The 16,540-nt window shown below is 32.5% G+C and overlaps 6 protein-coding genes across 6 annotated transcripts; 5 read left to right on the top strand and 1 right to left on the bottom strand.

The window, feature by feature from the left end:
* Positions 1-2,791: 2,791 nt before the first annotated feature.
* BX664DRAFT_257366 (EXS family-domain-containing protein) lies at positions 2,792-4,083 on the top strand (the record flags this gene model as incomplete). Its single annotated transcript, XM_051540504.1, has 5 exons — positions 2,792-2,927; positions 2,985-3,170; positions 3,235-3,383; positions 3,462-3,620; positions 3,679-4,083. Coding segments are annotated over 5 exons (1,035 nt in total), but the record flags the coding sequence as incomplete, so codon positions are not given.
* A 594-nt stretch (positions 4,084-4,677) lies between these two features.
* On the top strand, positions 4,678-6,656 carry BX664DRAFT_323273 (uncharacterized protein). The gene is made up of 5 exons (XM_051543628.1): positions 4,678-4,827; positions 5,008-5,119; positions 5,191-5,212; positions 5,302-5,560; positions 5,692-6,656. Exons 1-5 carry the CDS (start codon positions 4,731-4,733, stop codon positions 6,441-6,443), a joined length of 1,242 nt encoding a protein of 413 aa, XP_051402397.1. The 5' UTR covers positions 4,678-4,730; the 3' UTR covers positions 6,444-6,656.
* On the top strand, positions 6,641-7,609 carry BX664DRAFT_323271 (putative tRNA pseudouridine synthase 1-like protein). The gene is made up of 3 exons (XM_051543627.1): positions 6,641-6,864; positions 6,931-7,141; positions 7,200-7,609. The coding sequence occupies exons 1-3, from the start codon at positions 6,657-6,659 to the stop codon at positions 7,543-7,545; spliced, it is 765 nt and encodes a 254-aa protein (XP_051402396.1). The 5' UTR covers positions 6,641-6,656; the 3' UTR covers positions 7,546-7,609.
* Positions 7,610-7,847: 238 nt separating this feature from the next.
* On the top strand, positions 7,848-10,116 carry BX664DRAFT_290886 (uncharacterized protein). The gene is made up of 2 exons (XM_051541915.1): positions 7,848-8,600; positions 8,673-10,116. The coding sequence occupies exons 1-2, from the start codon at positions 7,983-7,985 to the stop codon at positions 9,933-9,935; spliced, it is 1,881 nt and encodes a 626-aa protein (XP_051402395.1). The 5' UTR covers positions 7,848-7,982; the 3' UTR covers positions 9,936-10,116.
* Positions 10,117-10,946: 830 nt separating this feature from the next.
* Positions 10,947-13,692, top strand: BX664DRAFT_323266 (uncharacterized protein). The gene is made up of 9 exons (XM_051543626.1): positions 10,947-11,162; positions 11,231-11,407; positions 11,502-11,785; positions 11,841-12,086; positions 12,154-12,263; positions 12,336-12,462; positions 12,520-12,708; positions 12,793-13,019; positions 13,073-13,692. The coding sequence occupies exons 1-9, from the start codon at positions 10,976-10,978 to the stop codon at positions 13,455-13,457; spliced, it is 1,932 nt and encodes a 643-aa protein (XP_051402394.1). The 5' UTR covers positions 10,947-10,975; the 3' UTR covers positions 13,458-13,692.
* Positions 13,693-13,975: 283 nt separating this feature from the next.
* Positions 13,976-15,090, bottom strand: BX664DRAFT_290881 (uncharacterized protein). Its single transcript, XM_051541914.1, has 3 exons — positions 14,910-15,090; positions 14,696-14,854; positions 13,976-14,623 (listed from the first exon to the last, which is right to left on the bottom strand). The coding sequence occupies exons 1-3, from the start codon at positions 15,047-15,049 to the stop codon at positions 14,074-14,076; spliced, it is 849 nt and encodes a 282-aa protein (XP_051402393.1). The 5' UTR covers positions 15,050-15,090; the 3' UTR covers positions 13,976-14,073.
* Between the last annotated feature and the right edge of the window lie 1,450 nt (positions 15,091-16,540).

Below are 16,540 nucleotides of genomic sequence, written 5' to 3'. Positions count from 1 at the left end.
AGTCCATAATAATTCAATATCCGATATTGTAATTGGAAAAATAGAATTGTTCATCATGGAATGATGATATATATATATATATGTACGTTTTCCCATCATCATCTGAATGAGGATCAAATAAACAAATAATAATCCCAATATTTGGTTCAATGAAGTATGGAAAAAAAAAGAAGAAAAAAAAAAAAAGGAAATGGATCGTTCCATTTTTGGGATCCTGGTTCGCCGATTCAATTAGTTCCTTTTTATTTTATTTTTTTTTTCTCTTTTTTTTCTTCCCCTTTTGTTTCCATTTTCGTTTCTTTTTCCTTCCTTGTTTTTTTTTTTTTTTTTCTATTCTGTATCTATACAAAGTGGGGACACTCCCCTGACTATCATCCTTTGTAAGTCTACTATTTGAATCATATGATAAGGACGGATGGACCCCACGTGTGGTCAAAAAAAAAACAAATCTATAACTTCTTTTTTTGAACTCTAAAATGACTTTTTTTTTTATAACAGTAAAATTTATTAGATTTTTTTTTTCTTTCTTTTATATATCATGAAATTTGCCAAACAATTAGAAGCTGAAAGTGTAGCTGAATGGAGACGAGCTTATATCAATTACAAGGGATTAAAAAAAAGATTAAAAGCGATTGAAAAGGTAATCATCTTACTTAAAAACACCCATCTTATTCACACTCCGGTTTTTTTTTTTTTCTTCTTTACCACAGCATCGACGAGCCAATGCCCATGCCATTACAGCACAAATGGCCAACGCCAATCTTCTGAATGACCAAACCTCTTCTGGCATGACGACAACTTCAACAAGTGCACGTTTCCATCCTGGACGATCTAGTACCATGTCCTGGCGACCTAAACGATACAATACCACACCTTCCGATTTGGACGACTATCGACAAGAAAGACGTGATTCCTTCTCTAGATCTATTTTAGATCGTATATCAGCTACATTTTTTCGTGAAGATACTGAACTTGGCAATCTCTCAGCTCGACCTAGTGGTAACGTATTTCTCTCTCTTTCTCTTTTATGCAAACTGATACCGACCTTTTTTTTTTTTTTTTTTTTTTTTTTGTAGTCGCCCTGGAAGGCAGTATACTCGATGAACTCTTGACTCATTGTAGTGAACCGGAACGTTATTTTTTCTTCATGTTGGATCAAGAATTGGAAAAAGTATCTCGTTTTTACAACCGTAAATGAAATAAAAAAAGAAAAAGAATAATAAACTGATCTTATTTTTTTTTTATCAATGATCAGAAAAGGAATTAGAAGCAAAAACGAAATTCAAAGCTCTAAATATGCAAGTAGAATTGATTCAACAATATAGACGACAGTTATCCGAAGTTAAACAACCAGAAGAAGAACCTTTAGAACAACGATTGAATCCTATGCATTGGTTCCATACGCAAAAACCACTCAATGCATCTACTCCATCTCCAACTACTATTGCTATCATACCTAGTGGTGATCATCACATGAGTTATAGGGTATGAAAAAAAAAAGATTATCATCTAGATAATGGTTCTCATCCATTTTTTTGTAGGTAGCAAGAGGTCGATTGAAGACTGCCATCACTGAATACTATAGAAGTTTGGAACTTTTACGCTCCTACAAGGTAAAAAAAAAAAAAAAAAAAAAAAGGAATATTATTGTATTGTCATGATCCAATTTTGTTGAATAATTGTGTTTCTTTATATATATATATATATTTAGATATTGAATGAAATGGGGTTCCAAAAGATACTGAAAAAGTTTGACAAAGTAAGATGTATATATATATATATATTGATGCTGTAAATCTTTCCTCTTACTCAATATGATTTTTTTTTTTTTTTTAGACGGCTGGATGGAAAGCAAGCACCGCATACAATGGCAAGCTCAAAACCTATCACTGGGTACAGTCCAATGAATTGGATGACATTATCAAAGATACCGAGGTAATTCAAAAATCTATCTTTTTGATGAAATCATTAACGAAATCATTTTTACTTTTTGGACAATTAGCGACTTTTTGTACATGAATTTATGGATGGTCATCGACGACGAGGAATGAAGAAATTACGTGTACCAGAACCTGATGGGGTAAATAAACGATGAAAATAATAATAATAAAAGAAAGAATCATTCAATATCTAATCCATTTTTTTTCCCTTCTTCTTGTGTGAATAAGGATTATACCACAACCACTTGGCGTATTGGTTTCTGTCTTGGGGCTTGTATTGCCATCTTTGCTCGAGTGATTCAATTAGCAACTGATCCTCAAATTCAGGCACAGCTTCCCATGTTATTTTACAATCTGAATATCTATGGTTGTATCTTATTACCTATCCTATTTACGTTGGGCTTCTCAATCAATATGGCAGTTTGGCATCGATGTCATATCAATTATCGTTTTATTTTTGAACTCAATCCAAGAAATTGTCTTGATTATCATCAATTTGCAGAGGTAAAAAAAAAAAAAAAAAAGAAGAAAAAAGAAAACAATTTCAAATGAATCAAAACGTGTTTCTTTTCTATTTTTGGCGTAGATGCCTTCATTTATGCTTTTATTGACTTCTATTGTGATGTATATTGATCTTTCACAATGTTGGGCTCCAGCTGTTCCATCCCAATTATGTCCTTTATTGTTGGTAGCAACCTTGTTGGCGATTCTTTTCTGTCCATTCAAATTGTTTTATCTTTCAGCACGACAATGGCTTGGTGTTACTTTGGTATAGATTTTTTTTCTCTTGTTTTTTTTTTTTTAAAAAAAAAAATATTGACTGACTTTTTTCTTTTTTTTATCAATAGGGACGAATTGCACTTTCTGGATTATTACCTGTAGAATTCCGTGATTTCTTTATTGCCGATGAACTTAATAGTATGGCTTTTTCTATCTGGATGATCACCTACTTTTTCTGCGTTTATAGTTGGCATTGGAATGATTTAGGTAAAAAAAAAAAAAAATAATGTCATTTTATTTTGGCTCATTTGTTTATATATGTAGATAATCATTGTAATGTTCCGAAGATGTGGGTGACTCCTCTTTTGGCTTGTTTACCTCCTTTATCGCGTGGTTTACAGTGTTTACGACGGTATCATGATTCAAAGGAAGTACATCATTTGGTCAATGGATTGAAATATGTTACAAGTATCCTGGCTACTGTTTTTGCTGGAATTCGACGCATCTCTCGTAAAGTTAAAAGATAAAAGGTACATATTAAAGGAAACTCATATTTTTTTTTTCATTGAAATAGCTTCTCCGGGTATAGAAATCACTTGGGTTCTTCTTTCTATTATCAATTCTACATATACCTCCATCTGGGATATCAAAATGGATTGGGGCTTATTGGATGTGAAAAGTTCTCATTTCTTGTTACGTGATGATTTGGTCTTTTACAAATGGGTATATCAAAGAAAAGAATCACGATTCACCAAGTTTTTCATCTCATTTTTATTTTTTTTTTTATTTTTTTTTTATTAGACCTATTACACTGCGATTCCATTGAATATCATGCTTCGGTTTGCTTGGGCCATCAACAAAGCTAGTCTTGCCTACCACAGTGAAATCCTTGCATTTGGTACTGCTATACTTGAAGTCTTTCGTCGAATTGTGTGGAATTTTTTCCGATTAGAAAATGAAGTAAGTAACCTAATCTATGTCTATGTATAGGAGACTAATATATTATATATATATATAGCATTTGAACAATTGTGGTAACTATCGTGCCATCAAAGAAATACCGCTACCTTTTGCATTGAAGGAAACATATAAAATGGATCCAAATGAACAAGAAGAAGGAACGATTTATTTACCACCGGATCAAGAAGAAACTCGTTCTAACAATAACAGCGCTGTGTTACCTGTCATCACCCCCGATCTTAGTGATACATTAGTAAAACCAAGCGACTTGGTGTCATCGAATGTTGGTTCCTTTTATGGTCGTCGTGATTTTGAAACTCGACAAGACAAGGAGGATGACCACAAACTTGGACTTCCGGTGCGGCAACCATCTATGGTAGGACAAGTATTGGAAAGAATTCGTACTTTGGGAACACCAGAAGAAAGTGATTCAGAAATAGATGATGATGATAGTGATAGTTAAGTTTTTTATTAGATTATTTTGTACTATTACTAAAATAAATGATGATTATATATATTGTGGCGCTGTTATTTCATTATATTGATGATGATAACCTTTTTTTAAGTTTTTAATTCTTGTATATAAAGGTGATAGTACTGTTGTCTTATGATGATAGCGGTGATACAGATAAAAGATAGTCTTTTTTTTTTGACACACCTTCTTTTGTTTCTTAAAAGAGTCAAAAAGTAAAGAACCACGTGTGACACATCTTTGGAAATTTATCATCCAATCAATCGATAAATAAAACTAAATCAAAAAAAAAAATGGAAAATCATTTTTATATAAAAAGATAAAACGAGAAGAAAGGAAAGGGAAAAAAAGTCATTGTTTGATATTACTGTGCAGTGCGTATCTGTTTATAAAATGATGAGTTTTTTTTTTTTCCCTTTTTTTATACTCTTCAGAAAAAAATTTGCTATTTTTACATTTTGGCTGTTGTTCATTGAGGGAAAATTTTTACATCCAGCAAAATCCTTTTTTTTTCTTTTCCAGTGATTCCTTTCTCTCTCTCTCTCTCTCTCTCTTTTTCTCTTTTCTTTTTTTCCTTTTTTCTTTTTTTTTTTTTTCTATTTAACTTCATCTACCACATTCCTTGAAACGATTATTTTATGAAACTCCATCAGCTTTTTATAATGCGGTGGTATTTTACTTTTCTTTTACTTTATTTACCTTTTGTCCAATCTACTTTATTTGACAAACGACAAGGTAAAAAAAAGAATATTATATATTAATTTGAAACTTGACGAGAAAAAAAAAAAAAAAAGAAAAAAACTTCGGTTGGGTTATATATATCAAATATTGTTTTTATTTTATTTTTATTTTTTTAAAAAAAAAGTTTATTTTACTAATACGCCTTTTTTTTTTATTTTTTATTTTATTTATTAGCTGTAGCGTCTCAATCATGTGGTGATCGTGATCAAACAGTGGCAATATGTTCGCCTTCCACTACTGATGTTTGGTACAACAATACATATCATGAACTATATTGGAAATACAAGTAAAATATACCTATAATGATGATATAATCTTAACATTTTATTTATTTATTTTTATTTTTATTTTTGTTAGTAATGCAGTTTTCAATGGTTTTGTAAGTTGTAAATAATAATAAACAAAAAAAGATTCTTTTTTGGTTTTATGCAGGATCAATAAACAATACTAATGTATATCATTTATTAGGAAACCTTGACATTCTATTTATTACAACAAACCAATTCAACCAATTATAAACAAATCAAATCTTTTGATGTCGTTCATGCTGTTGGTGTACAAGTGGTTCTTATTGACGATTCTTGGTATCCTGCCCCCATTCCAGATAATTCTCCCAATGTTACTAGAATTGTCTATGCGTACTTACTTGGATCTGGTGTTGATCTTCAACAAGAATTAGCTAATCCTTTATCTATATATCCAAGACCTACACAATTTACTCTTATACGTAAGAATAATAATAAAAAAAAAGGAGAATAACATAAGGGGATACTGGATTATTAGAAGAGAAGGGGGAACGATTATTATCCTCAAAAATAGGAATGAATATACTTATCTTCGTTCTTCTTTTTTATATAGAAAATGCTCATAACACTACATCCAATTCAACATCACCATCTTCATCACCATCTTCATTATCTTCAACATCAGCATCATCTAACAATCAAGGCTCATCATTACCTCCTTGGGCTATTGCCATTATTGTTATTGCCGCCGTCGCCATCACTATCGCTGCAATTGCTCTCGCTTGGTTAATACGAAACATACGAAAGAATCGAAAACATCAACCACTCAATAAATCTGATTTAGATAGTTCTGAAGGATTAAACAACTTGGCTCCTAGCAATACAACTGTACCAGAAACAACACCAGTACCGAAGAATATTGTCAACAAAAACACCAATATGAATCATATCGAAACCCGTGATCTCCCGTCATCCATTCATTCATCAGCGCCCATGATCAGGGGCTCACCTACTGTACCTTCGCCTTCGTCAATAGAAAGATCACCTAGCATTACGACAAATACCACTTCTGCAACCAACAATTCTCCCAATGTAAACATGACTGCTGTACATCATATGCATGCTGATGCTTCCAATCCTCACCAAACAAGCTCTATTTTGAGTTCAACGGATGCTTTGATGATCGCTGATACTTTCCGTCAATTTATGCGAAAACCGGATTGGTCAGATACTCCTGGAACAACCGATCAAGAAAATGATGATGAAACAGACGAACAGAAACGAACTCGAGTCGCCAATACACTTTTACAAAAACAATTAGCAGTAGATGGTACTACAGTTAAAGATATTGAACGAAAGTCATGATTTTTTTTTTTTAGTATAGTTTATTTATCCTAGTTTTTAGTTTCTCTCTTTTTTTTTATGTAATCCATTTATATTTATTCGATCCTTCTCCTTTTTTTTTTTTTAAAGCAATACCCCACACTTATTCTTTTACTCTTCAACTTGTACAATAAAAAGAATCGAAATTTTTTTTTCCAAGTCCGAGTCTTCTTTTTCCACTTTTTTTATTTATTTATGAACCATCATCTCAAAACTGCATTGAATGGTGTATTTGCTATTTATAAACCAAAAGGAATCACTTCACGACAAGCAGCAACTAAAGTCCAACTCTTTCTTACTCAACATGTTTTACAAACGGATCGTCCTTGGAAAGTGAAATTAAAAGATCGAGTCAAGGTTGGCATGGGTGGTATTCTAGATCCAATGGCAGAAGGTGTTTTGGGTAAAAAAAAGACATCTATTCTATTCATTGATGATCCTGTCTCATATTTTTTTTTTTTATTATTAGTCTTAGGATTAGGTAATGGATGTAAACAATTGCAATCATATTTGAAAGGGACAAAAGAATATGAAGCCACAGCTCTATTAGGACAAACAACGGATACCTATGACGCTGAAGGTACTATTGTACATACAGCACCCACTCAACATATCAATGAAGATTTACTCTTGTCAGCATTAGATTCATTTCGTGGTAATATTCTACAAACCCCACCTTTGTAAGTTTTTTTTTTATTTATTAATAGATAGATAAATGAGATATTTGTATTTAAATAGATATAGTGGACTCAAGGTACAAGGGAAACGATTATATAATTATGCACGACAAGGTATAGAACCACCTACTTCTTTAATACCAAGACAAGTGACACTACATCAAATTGAATTATTGGATTTTCAAGGTACAACTGTGGTATTGAAAATGGAAACCTCAGGCGGATTTTATGTACGAAGCCTTATTCATGATTTGGGACAATCTTTAGGATGTGGTGCTCACATGACTCGGCTAGTTCGCACGAAACAAGGACCTTGGACTCTATCTACCTCATTACCTCTTTTATTAGATACAAATATGAATGATCAAATGAAATTAGATACTATATTAGAAGCACTTTCCCATTAGAAAAGATAGATGTTGTATATAATAACAATAAAACTATTTATGTAATATGTTTGTGCTTGGATTATTTTCATTCTCAGTCTCCACTCTTTTGTCTCCTTTTCTGTTCATTATTATTTTGTTTGCCTTTTTCTGCTTCTCCTTTGTTTCTTTTTCTTTCTTTTTTTTTTTTTTGTTGATTCAATCTTTTGGGTTTAACTCTTGTTGTTGTTGTTTTTTTTTTTCCATTAACGAATTAAACAACAATAGATTACAAAAATTGTAATCTCTTTTTCCTTTTTTTCTTCTTTTTTTTTTTTTATTTTATTTAATTCTTTTACTTTCTTTACTTTATTGAACCTATATTTTCCCTTCCTTTTTTTTTTTTACCTCGCCAATATTATACCTTATAACACTTACTTTGGCATCTTGGTTTATATATTCTGAACAATATAACAATCATGTCTCAACTCAATCATATACCAACAGACAACAATGAAAACGTAATCACAGCTCAATATATCCCTAGCGAATTGATACAACACATACTTCGATTTATAGTACAACCAACTGATCTTTTTCAATGTGGATTAACTTGTAAATCTTGGAGTTATCATGCTTTGGAACTACTTTGGTACAAACCTTACTTTGCAAGACCTTCTCATTGGATTCTTTTTTGCGATATTCTCAACAAACAATCTTCTTCTTGGACATTTCCTTATACTTCATTCATACGACGTATCAACTTATCTTCGTTATCAACTCAAGTCAAAGATGAACAATTGGAAACTTTGAAATTATGTGGACGTTTAGAAAGAGTGACTCTTGTTGGTTGTACCTCTCTTACTGATGTGGGTTTAGTGGGTCTTCTTAGTCAAGATGCTGGAAGTCAAATCATGGCTATTGATCTTAGTGATATTACTAATATTACAGATAAAACTATTATCAAGATAGCTGAATCCTGTCCAAAATTACAAGGTCTTAATTTTAGTATGTGTAAAGATGATCATCATCGTTGTGTAGGTGTGACTGATCTTGGTATCACTACTTTGGCGGAACATTGTCGACATTTACGAAGGGTAAAATCCATTATTTATAATAGAGATTGAAAATAAATAAAAAAAAATCACTCATTTTTTTTTTTTAATTAGATTAAATTGAATAATTGTGCCAATCTGACGGATGCTTCTGCTATAGCCTTGGCTTCAAAATGTCCTCGATTATTGGAAATCGATTGTCCTGTCACGGACACTGCTTTGATCAATGTGTTCACTCGATTACATGAACTTCGTGAATTCCGATTACAACAATTTTCCCCTGTTACTGATTTGGCTTTTGCTCCATTATCTGGTATCACATTCAAGGAAGAGGAACCAATGACCACTCTTTATCGAACTCTGGAAAATGGAGGTTATTATGATCAACTACGTATTCTGGATCTCACCAACGCCAACTTTATCACCGATGAATCGTTACGATTGATTGTTCATGCTGCTCCTAAAATCCGCAACCTTGTTTTGAATAAATGCGATCAAATCACTGATACTGGAGTCTCTCATATTTGTCAATTAGGCCGACATTTGCATTATCTTCATTTGGGACATTGTGACAATTTGACTGACGCTTCCATCACTCAATTGGCTCGCACGTGTACAAGAATTCGGTACCTGGATCTTGCTCAATGCTCTTTACTGACAGATGCTTCTGTGTATGGATTGGCTACTTTACCTAGACTCAAACGCATAGGATTGGTCAAATGTTTCAACATCACTGACGACGCCATCGATGCTCTTACCAAACAACCAAGAATCGCCAACTCACTGGAAAGAGTGCATCTTAGTTACTGTGTCAAGTTAACCGTGCATTCCATCCGCCGATTACTCAACTTTTGTCCACGTTTGAATCATCTTAGCTTAACCCATGTCAATGCCTTTTTACGACCCGATTTTCAACAATTCCGACGTGCACCTCCCAAGAGCTTCACTCCACAGCAACAACGCGTTTTTTGTGTCTTTAGTGGGAAAGGGGTCAAGGAACTACGGACCTATTTGAACAACATTGCCGATATCGATACATTGGAACCTCAACATGAAAGCGATGCTGCCATTAATAATATACTTGATTTTATCAGTCGTCGAAGAATCAACAATAACAACAACAATCAAGACAATAATAACGAATTTATACCTTTCGCCATGGTACGTGATCTTTTCGATATGGCTATACCACGAGGAGAACCATCTAATGATATTCGACGACTTTCTATGGATGATCACAGATCTACTTGGATAAATGAACAACAACAACAACCTCCTCCTCCTCCTCCTCCTCCTCCAGTTGGTGATGATGTTGATGTGGAAGAAGATATTGCAACTGGATTATTTACTGTGGATGATGAACGACTTTTGGAATGAAATTCTGCTTTTATGATTTATTTATGATGATCTCCCTTATATGAAAAACAAAATGACTTTTTTTTTTATCTAGTAGTTTTATAATTATTCCCTTCCTATCTTTTATTTTTTTTTTTTTTACATTGCTTTTATTGAATGTAATAAATGAAAAACACACACATACATACATTACATATTTGATCGATCGAATAGAGTGCAATGAAGAGAATGTTTGATGGATGATTCAGACAAAGTATAGGTAACAAATAAATCGACCTTTCTAAAGTCTTGGTCACTATCATAAATGTAAAAAGGAAAAAAAAAAAGATTGTGTAGCTATAGCAACTGTGGTCATATTTTTTTATCTTTATTTATGTTGAATTGGTTCGGCATGAATTTTATAACAGATTATCATTGATTTTGGTGGTAGTCGTCGATGAAGATCTTTTTTTTTTCTTTTCATTTACTCTCCATCTATAAAAAATTGAACAAGGCAAAATGAAATAAAATGGTCTATGTTGTGTGATTGACGCAAAGCATACAAAAAAAAAAAATGGGATGGATTTTTGGATTTTACAGCCAAAAATTTTGAACTCCTCAGCCAAATGTTGGCTGTAAACATCCATCATCGAGGGGTCATCAGGCGATTTTTCAAAAAAAAAAAAAAAAAAAAAAAAAACCGATGGATTTGTTTTCATGACACATTAGATGCCAAGATAAGTGGAGATGAGGTGATATTAAACTACTTTTTGGAGAGGCGTCGAATGGTAGCCATTGGATGACGACCGTTATTGGATGAGGGATGACGATATTGACATTTCTCTATAAATTAGGAGGATATAAATTGTTACTAATGAGACTATCTGGATGTGTCCAAATTTGATGTGATGATCACGACTTTTGAATAGAGATGATCTTATGATTTTTAGATGAATAAACCAAACTTTGAAAACCCTTTTGCCAATGAAGCGGAAAATCAATTATAGAAAAAAAAAAAAAAAGAAAAAAGGCACCTGCATTATTTTCCACCTCTTTTCCCACCCTTACTCATTCTTTTTTAAATGTCTTTCTATGACTTTATAAATAAAGGCACTAATCAACAACAAAATGATTTGAAAAGTTCTGTTCTTTCTCCTTCAATAGCAGATGAACTTTTTGAGTCTCATTTCGTACAAAGCACAACACCATCCAACCATGGTACCAAGAAAAGAATGCCATCTTCTTCTGTGAACTCACCCTCATTAAGAAGTAAAATATGAATTAGTATTTTTTTTGTATGTTTTCTCATCTTTTTTTTTTTATCTGAACAATAATAGATAGCCAATATACCTCTACTTCGGTGTTTGACTTTATTCGACAATCGCAAAGTCCTGATATCTCTGTTTCACCCTCTCTTATTGATCAAGACCAGTCCAGGTCCGTCCAAACTTCAGCTTTCAGCTTTATCAACCAAACCAGTCAATCTAATGATTTTCATCTTGTTGATGAATTAGGTAAAAAACGAGAGGGAATAGGACTCCAAACAACTCGCCAATATAAACTCATACATTCTTTTCATTCTTTTTTTTTTTTTTTTTTGATAAAAAGTTTTTGCAACAAATGGAAAAAAGAAGAAACAGAGAGATATATCACCACGACCATCATCAGCTCCACAAGAACAGCAACATTCACTAAGCTCGACGAGTTTATCTCAGTTAGAAGACAGTAGTCTCAATATGGACGCCAACTCGTTATCTCGAAGACCGGTCGAGGTACAACGATTATTTGAAGAAACGGCATGGAAACGATTGAAAGCTGAAAAACAACACCATCAAGACTTTATACAGCAATTGTATCAACGTAGAAAGTTGACTTTGGATGAAATTCAAAAGGTAACCATCATTTTTTTTTTATATTCACATTTAACCCATTTTTTCCATTTCATAGAGTCAAAAGGAACGATTATCTTACTCTGAAGAAAAACAAAGATATTTGGAAGCAGAAGAATATGATAAGATGGATCGATTGGAAACCCAAGATCAAATGTTGGAACAACAAATCATCCGATTAAATCAAGATGTCATGGAAACTATCACTTCCCAACTACAAACTGCTTGGATGGACATGGCAAAGATCATACGAAAACAAGGTGATAGTGCTTCTAGGGTCGCTCAGGTCTATCAAGCAACCAGGGTAACAAATGCCTACAAAAAAAAAAAAAAGGATATACTCATCTTTTTTTTTAAAAAAAAATCTTTAGGATGAACGTCAACAACAATTAGCTCAGTATACCCTTGATATGGAGCGAAATCAAGAACATAAATTGCAAGAAATTCAAATGGAACGGTCTAAAATTGAATCTGAGAAAAGGTAAAAAAGTATCATTCGATAATACAAAGCATGTCCATTTTGACATCGACCTTTTTTTTAACTTGTTCGTAGTGAAATTGCTTTTGATGTGGATTTTTGGGAGCAATCTAGAAGGGAATTAGATGAGAAAATGGCGGATCTGGTACAAGACGAAAGATTTCAAAAAGAAGAACTTGTTACCAAGATACATTCCATAGATGTAAGTAGTTTGTAATTTAATATCTATTTTTCATGCTCACAGGTTTTTGTTTTCTAGGAAGAAATCGATGTTTTGCAAAAGAAACTTGAATTGTTAAAAGAGAAACGACAGAATTACAGTATGGAAATCAATCGTTTAGACTATACTATGGAGAAAGCATTACAACGCTATCAACCGGAAAAGGATGCTCAGGATAAAGAACGGATAGAGATTGATATAAGAAAGAAGAAAGTGGAACAGCAAGCGGTAAAAAAAAAAAAAAAAAAAAAAAAAAAAAAAAAGGAAATAACCTAGAGATGGAGAAATGGGACTAATATATTTGTGTTTTAGGAAACTTTGGCTGAACAAGATACCCTCATACACAAGATGATGAAACAACGTGAAAAAGATGAAGATCATGCTTGGAAGGAATTGAACGATATGAATGACACTATTCAAAAAGCCAATGAAGAATCTCAAGCCAATGTTGATGAAGCAGACACCATCATGGCCATTCTGAATGATTGTATTATTAGTCGTGATCAAACGATGATGGAGCATACTCAAAAGGAGAAAAAGTATAAATAAGCATATCTACAAGCTTGTTACTCAATTTTTTTTTTATTTTTAGGATGCGTGACAATATATATCATTTACAGGGTTCCATTCAACAACAACAAAAGGAATACAATAGAGCACAACAGCAATTGGAAGAATTGGAGACTCATTTAAACATGATGACATTACGAAGAACGAGACTGGAAAGACAAAAGACAAAGGCTGCTGAGCAAGGACAATATCAACAAGCAGCAAAATGGCAAGGGCAAATCAAACAGTTGGATATAACGATTGAAAAGGAAAAGATAACACAAATGGATTATCAACAACAACTTCATTCTATTGATACTGGTTTAGATTCATTACAACAACAATTGATGGATTTGAAATTAGAGGCCAAGACACAAGACCAACATAGAGGTAATCTAAAAATGAAAAGGGGATATGTAGACAAATAAATTGACCTTTTTTTTTTATTTATTTAGTCAAAGCCATGATGATCCTTTTGGATGAATCTATTCAAAAATTGGATCATTATAAATCTTCAAGTATGATTGTGGAAAATGAACTCAATAGTATAGATAGTTGGAAAACATACCTCAATAGTATAGTTTTAGATTAGATTTTTTTGGAATCAACCAATTATATTTGTTTTTTAATTTATTATATTAATGTATTTTATTAGGAAATGAGGGAGATATCAAAGAAGTTGTATGTATATGAATATGTATATAATAAGAGAGGGAGGATAATGTATGATAGTAGGAGACAGGGAGTGATTCAAGAAGAAAAAGAAATGAAATAAGAATGATGAAGATCATAAAAGGAGGAAGGATAGCATAAAAATAAAATGGTCATAAAAGGAAAGGGAAAAAAACATATATAAAAATGTAAAATATATATATAATAGTTTTGAAATGTACAAATAAATAATAATAATAATAATAATAATAATAATAATAATAATAATAATAATAATAATAATAATAGTAATAGTAATAATAATAATGATCAAAGAGAATAGGAATGAGTGGAGATAAGGAAGGAAGATATATATATATTTATAAGAAGAATTCAAAGTAATAATAAAGAATCACGTCTTGAAAAGTCTGGTTTCTGACTGTCGATGATGGTGGTCAGACTGGGTAGAATCACATCACTCATAGTAGTAGTTGTTGATGGTGACACGATAAAAGGAATACGATCTTTTTGTTGATCAAACATTGTGTTGTTTGTTGTGATGGGTGATAAAGACCAAGGATGCCATAAGGTGGTATTGGTAGGTGAAGAAGGGACTGAATGATCATCATTTATAGAAGAGGAAGATGGACTAGCGTAACCTGTTGAAAGAGGAGGAGGTGATCCTGAATGTGTCATAAAAGAATGTGTAGATGAACAACATGGTTCTGGGAATGGATAAGAATAACGATGATGATAAAGTTGTTGTTGTTGTTGTTGCATGATACGTCTTTCCTCTAAAAAGGGCGTCCATTGGATTTGAGGTCGTTTTCCATCGGTAGAATGATCATGTTTCATATGTTTTGTAAGCATGGTTTTTCTAACAAAACTTTTGGAACAATCATCAAACGGACATCTGTAAGGACGTTTTCCTGTATGAGTACGTCTATATATAAAAAAAAAAAGAAAATCAATCATCCATCAATATACTTTCTTTTTTTTTTATTATTATTAGTACCTGTGTCGTGCAAGAGAAGAACTATCACTGAAGGATTTATCACACATTGGAAATTCACAAACATGCGGTCGTTCACCTGAATGAGTTCGTAAATGAACTGTCAATGCTGATCGTTGAATAAAACTTTTCCCACAACCAAATTCCCTACATTGGAAAGGTCTAACAAAAAAATAAGGTTAAATCAAAATCAATAAATGATCATTCCTTTTTTTACCTTTCGTTGGTATGAATGCGAGAATGTCGAACAAGATCTGATCGTCTACCAAAGGTTTTTTTACATCCCTTAAAAGTACATTCAAAAGGACGTTCCTCTGTAGGCATTTGTTCTTGATGTACGAGTTCCAAGATTTCCATAGTAAAAAGAATAATATTAATAATAATAAAAAAAAATGAGATAGAAATTGAAGAAAGAAAAGTAAAGAAATAAAAAAGAAAAAAAAATTAGAACACAGGTCTATCTTTTATAACCATGAATTAGGATGATCTTTTTTTTTAGCCACCTTAATATGAATGAGACATCGATATCGTGTTGTGTGCGTGCGTGCATCCTGTGTGAGAAGTGTGCGCTAGGGTTTCTCCCTTTCATGTTATATGACCTATCTCCCCCTTTTTTTTTCCTATTATCTCACTCCCTTTGTCCCCCTTTTTTTTTCTTTTGTGCGTTTTCCCTCCACCCCTTTTTTGGATCCTATGACTTTTACATCCTCCTTCAAATCACTCAGACGTTTTTTTTTTTTTTTTTTTTTTTTTTTTACTCCCCCCAAGAAAAAAAACTCCTTTTTCCTTTTCTCCCCTAAAACAGTAAAAAAAAAAAAGAAAAAAAAACGAAGATGATAATGTCATGATGTTGAACCGAGCGTCATTGTTGGTTTCTATAATGCATTATCCTAAAGCGGAGTTTTGCCGATATCTTGATAGTCTTCTTTATGAAAATATCCATATCTTGATCATCATGAAAAAAAAAAATACTATGATGATCACAAAGGAGGGAAATCAACTTTAATTGAGAGGAGAGTCCTAATAAAAAGAAAGAAAAAAAAAAAACTTAAACCTACTGTCTGTGAATAAAGTCATCATTTGAGATAAAACGACAGTTACTGTTTTTAGGAGACTTTGACATGTATTAATTGAAACTATTATAAACGATTTTATCCAAAAAGAAACCTTTTTATTTTTTTTTTTTGGGGGGGGGGATAGACTTTCCTCCTTAAAAAGGTAGTCCCCCCTCTGAGCACATACCATCTGTTAGATGTTCCATCTCGATAACAAAAAAAAAAACATCATGATGACAGACTTCTATTATTATCATCATTATCATTATCATCATTAGTCAATTAAACAAAATCATCGTTGTCCCTGATAAATTTCAATATTTATCATAGGAGGATCATCATGATGAACTTGTCAGGTTAAATATACCTAACCATTCAGTCGCCGACGAACATTATGTGTAAAAAAAGTCTGTTCACTTTTGGTGTCGATCACAATGTGATAAGTGGCATCCTCATTGGTTGAAGTGTAGCCTTTTTTTTTTTTTTTTTTTTTGTCGGGATAGTTTCCGATGATGATGGTTTCACTACATCCTTCATATTGAAATGAAATAAGATTACTCTTTTCGTGTTTATTCAAAAAAAATCATCATTCCAACTTTACATCACCGTGCACAGAATGTAAAAAAAATCAATGTAGGACGAAATCGCCACCCAAAAAACTCATGTTTTATTTTAGTGATTTGATAACAATTAACCCCCTCTTTCTTCAGTAGATTGATATTGCATGGTAAGCTTGTTTCTGAATTTGGATAATTTCCCTCTTTATCCTTTCTTCCCCTTTTGTTCAATGAAA

Source organism: Halteromyces radiatus (genome assembly GCF_025201355.1).
Source record: "Halteromyces radiatus strain CBS 162.75 chromosome Unknown BX664scaffold_2, whole genome shotgun sequence".
Taxonomy (NCBI): domain Eukaryota; kingdom Fungi; phylum Mucoromycota; class Mucoromycetes; order Mucorales; family Cunninghamellaceae; genus Halteromyces; species Halteromyces radiatus.
The sequence above is the reverse complement of the archived record's forward strand: the minus strand, read 5'-3'. Positions and strand labels throughout refer to the sequence as shown.

Bases quoted from the DNA above. Each gene is read 5' to 3' on its own strand.
- BX664DRAFT_323266 (XM_051543626.1), top strand. From the start codon at position 10,976: ATGTCTTTCTATGACTTTATAAATAAAGGCACTAATCAACAACAAAAT. The intron at 11,163-11,230 runs GTAAAATATGAA...GAACAATAATAG, and splicing joins GAACTCACCCTCATTAAGAA to ATAGCCAATATACCTCTACT. The intron at 12,087-12,153 runs GTAACAAATGCC...AAAAATCTTTAG, and splicing joins AGGTCTATCAAGCAACCAGG to GATGAACGTCAACAACAATT.
- BX664DRAFT_323271 (XM_051543627.1), top strand. From the start codon at position 6,657: ATGAACCATCATCTCAAAACTGCATTGAATGGTGTATTTGCTATTTAT. The intron at 6,865-6,930 runs GTAAAAAAAAGA...TTTTATTATTAG, and splicing joins AATGGCAGAAGGTGTTTTGG to TCTTAGGATTAGGTAATGGA. The intron at 7,142-7,199 runs GTAAGTTTTTTT...GTATTTAAATAG, and splicing joins ATTCTACAAACCCCACCTTT to ATATAGTGGACTCAAGGTAC.
- BX664DRAFT_290881 (XM_051541914.1), bottom strand. From the start codon at position 15,049: ATGGAAATCTTGGAACTCGTACATCAAGAACAAATGCCTACAGAGGAA. The intron at 14,855-14,909 runs GTAAAAAAAGGA...TTTTTTTGTTAG, and splicing joins CGCATTCATACCAACGAAAG to ACCTTTCCAATGTAGGGAAT. The intron at 14,624-14,695 runs GTACTAATAATA...TTTTATATATAG, and splicing joins TCTTCTCTTGCACGACACAG to ACGTACTCATACAGGAAAAC.
- BX664DRAFT_323273 (XM_051543628.1), top strand. From the start codon at position 4,731: ATGAAACTCCATCAGCTTTTTATAATGCGGTGGTATTTTACTTTTCTT. The intron at 4,828-5,007 runs GTAAAAAAAAGA...TTTATTTATTAG, and splicing joins TTTATTTGACAAACGACAAG to CTGTAGCGTCTCAATCATGT. The intron at 5,561-5,691 runs GTAAGAATAATA...TTTTTTATATAG, and splicing joins TACACAATTTACTCTTATAC to AAAATGCTCATAACACTACA.
- BX664DRAFT_290886 (XM_051541915.1), top strand. From the start codon at position 7,983: ATGTCTCAACTCAATCATATACCAACAGACAACAATGAAAACGTAATC. The intron at 8,601-8,672 runs GTAAAATCCATT...TTTTTTAATTAG, and splicing joins ATTGTCGACATTTACGAAGG to ATTAAATTGAATAATTGTGC.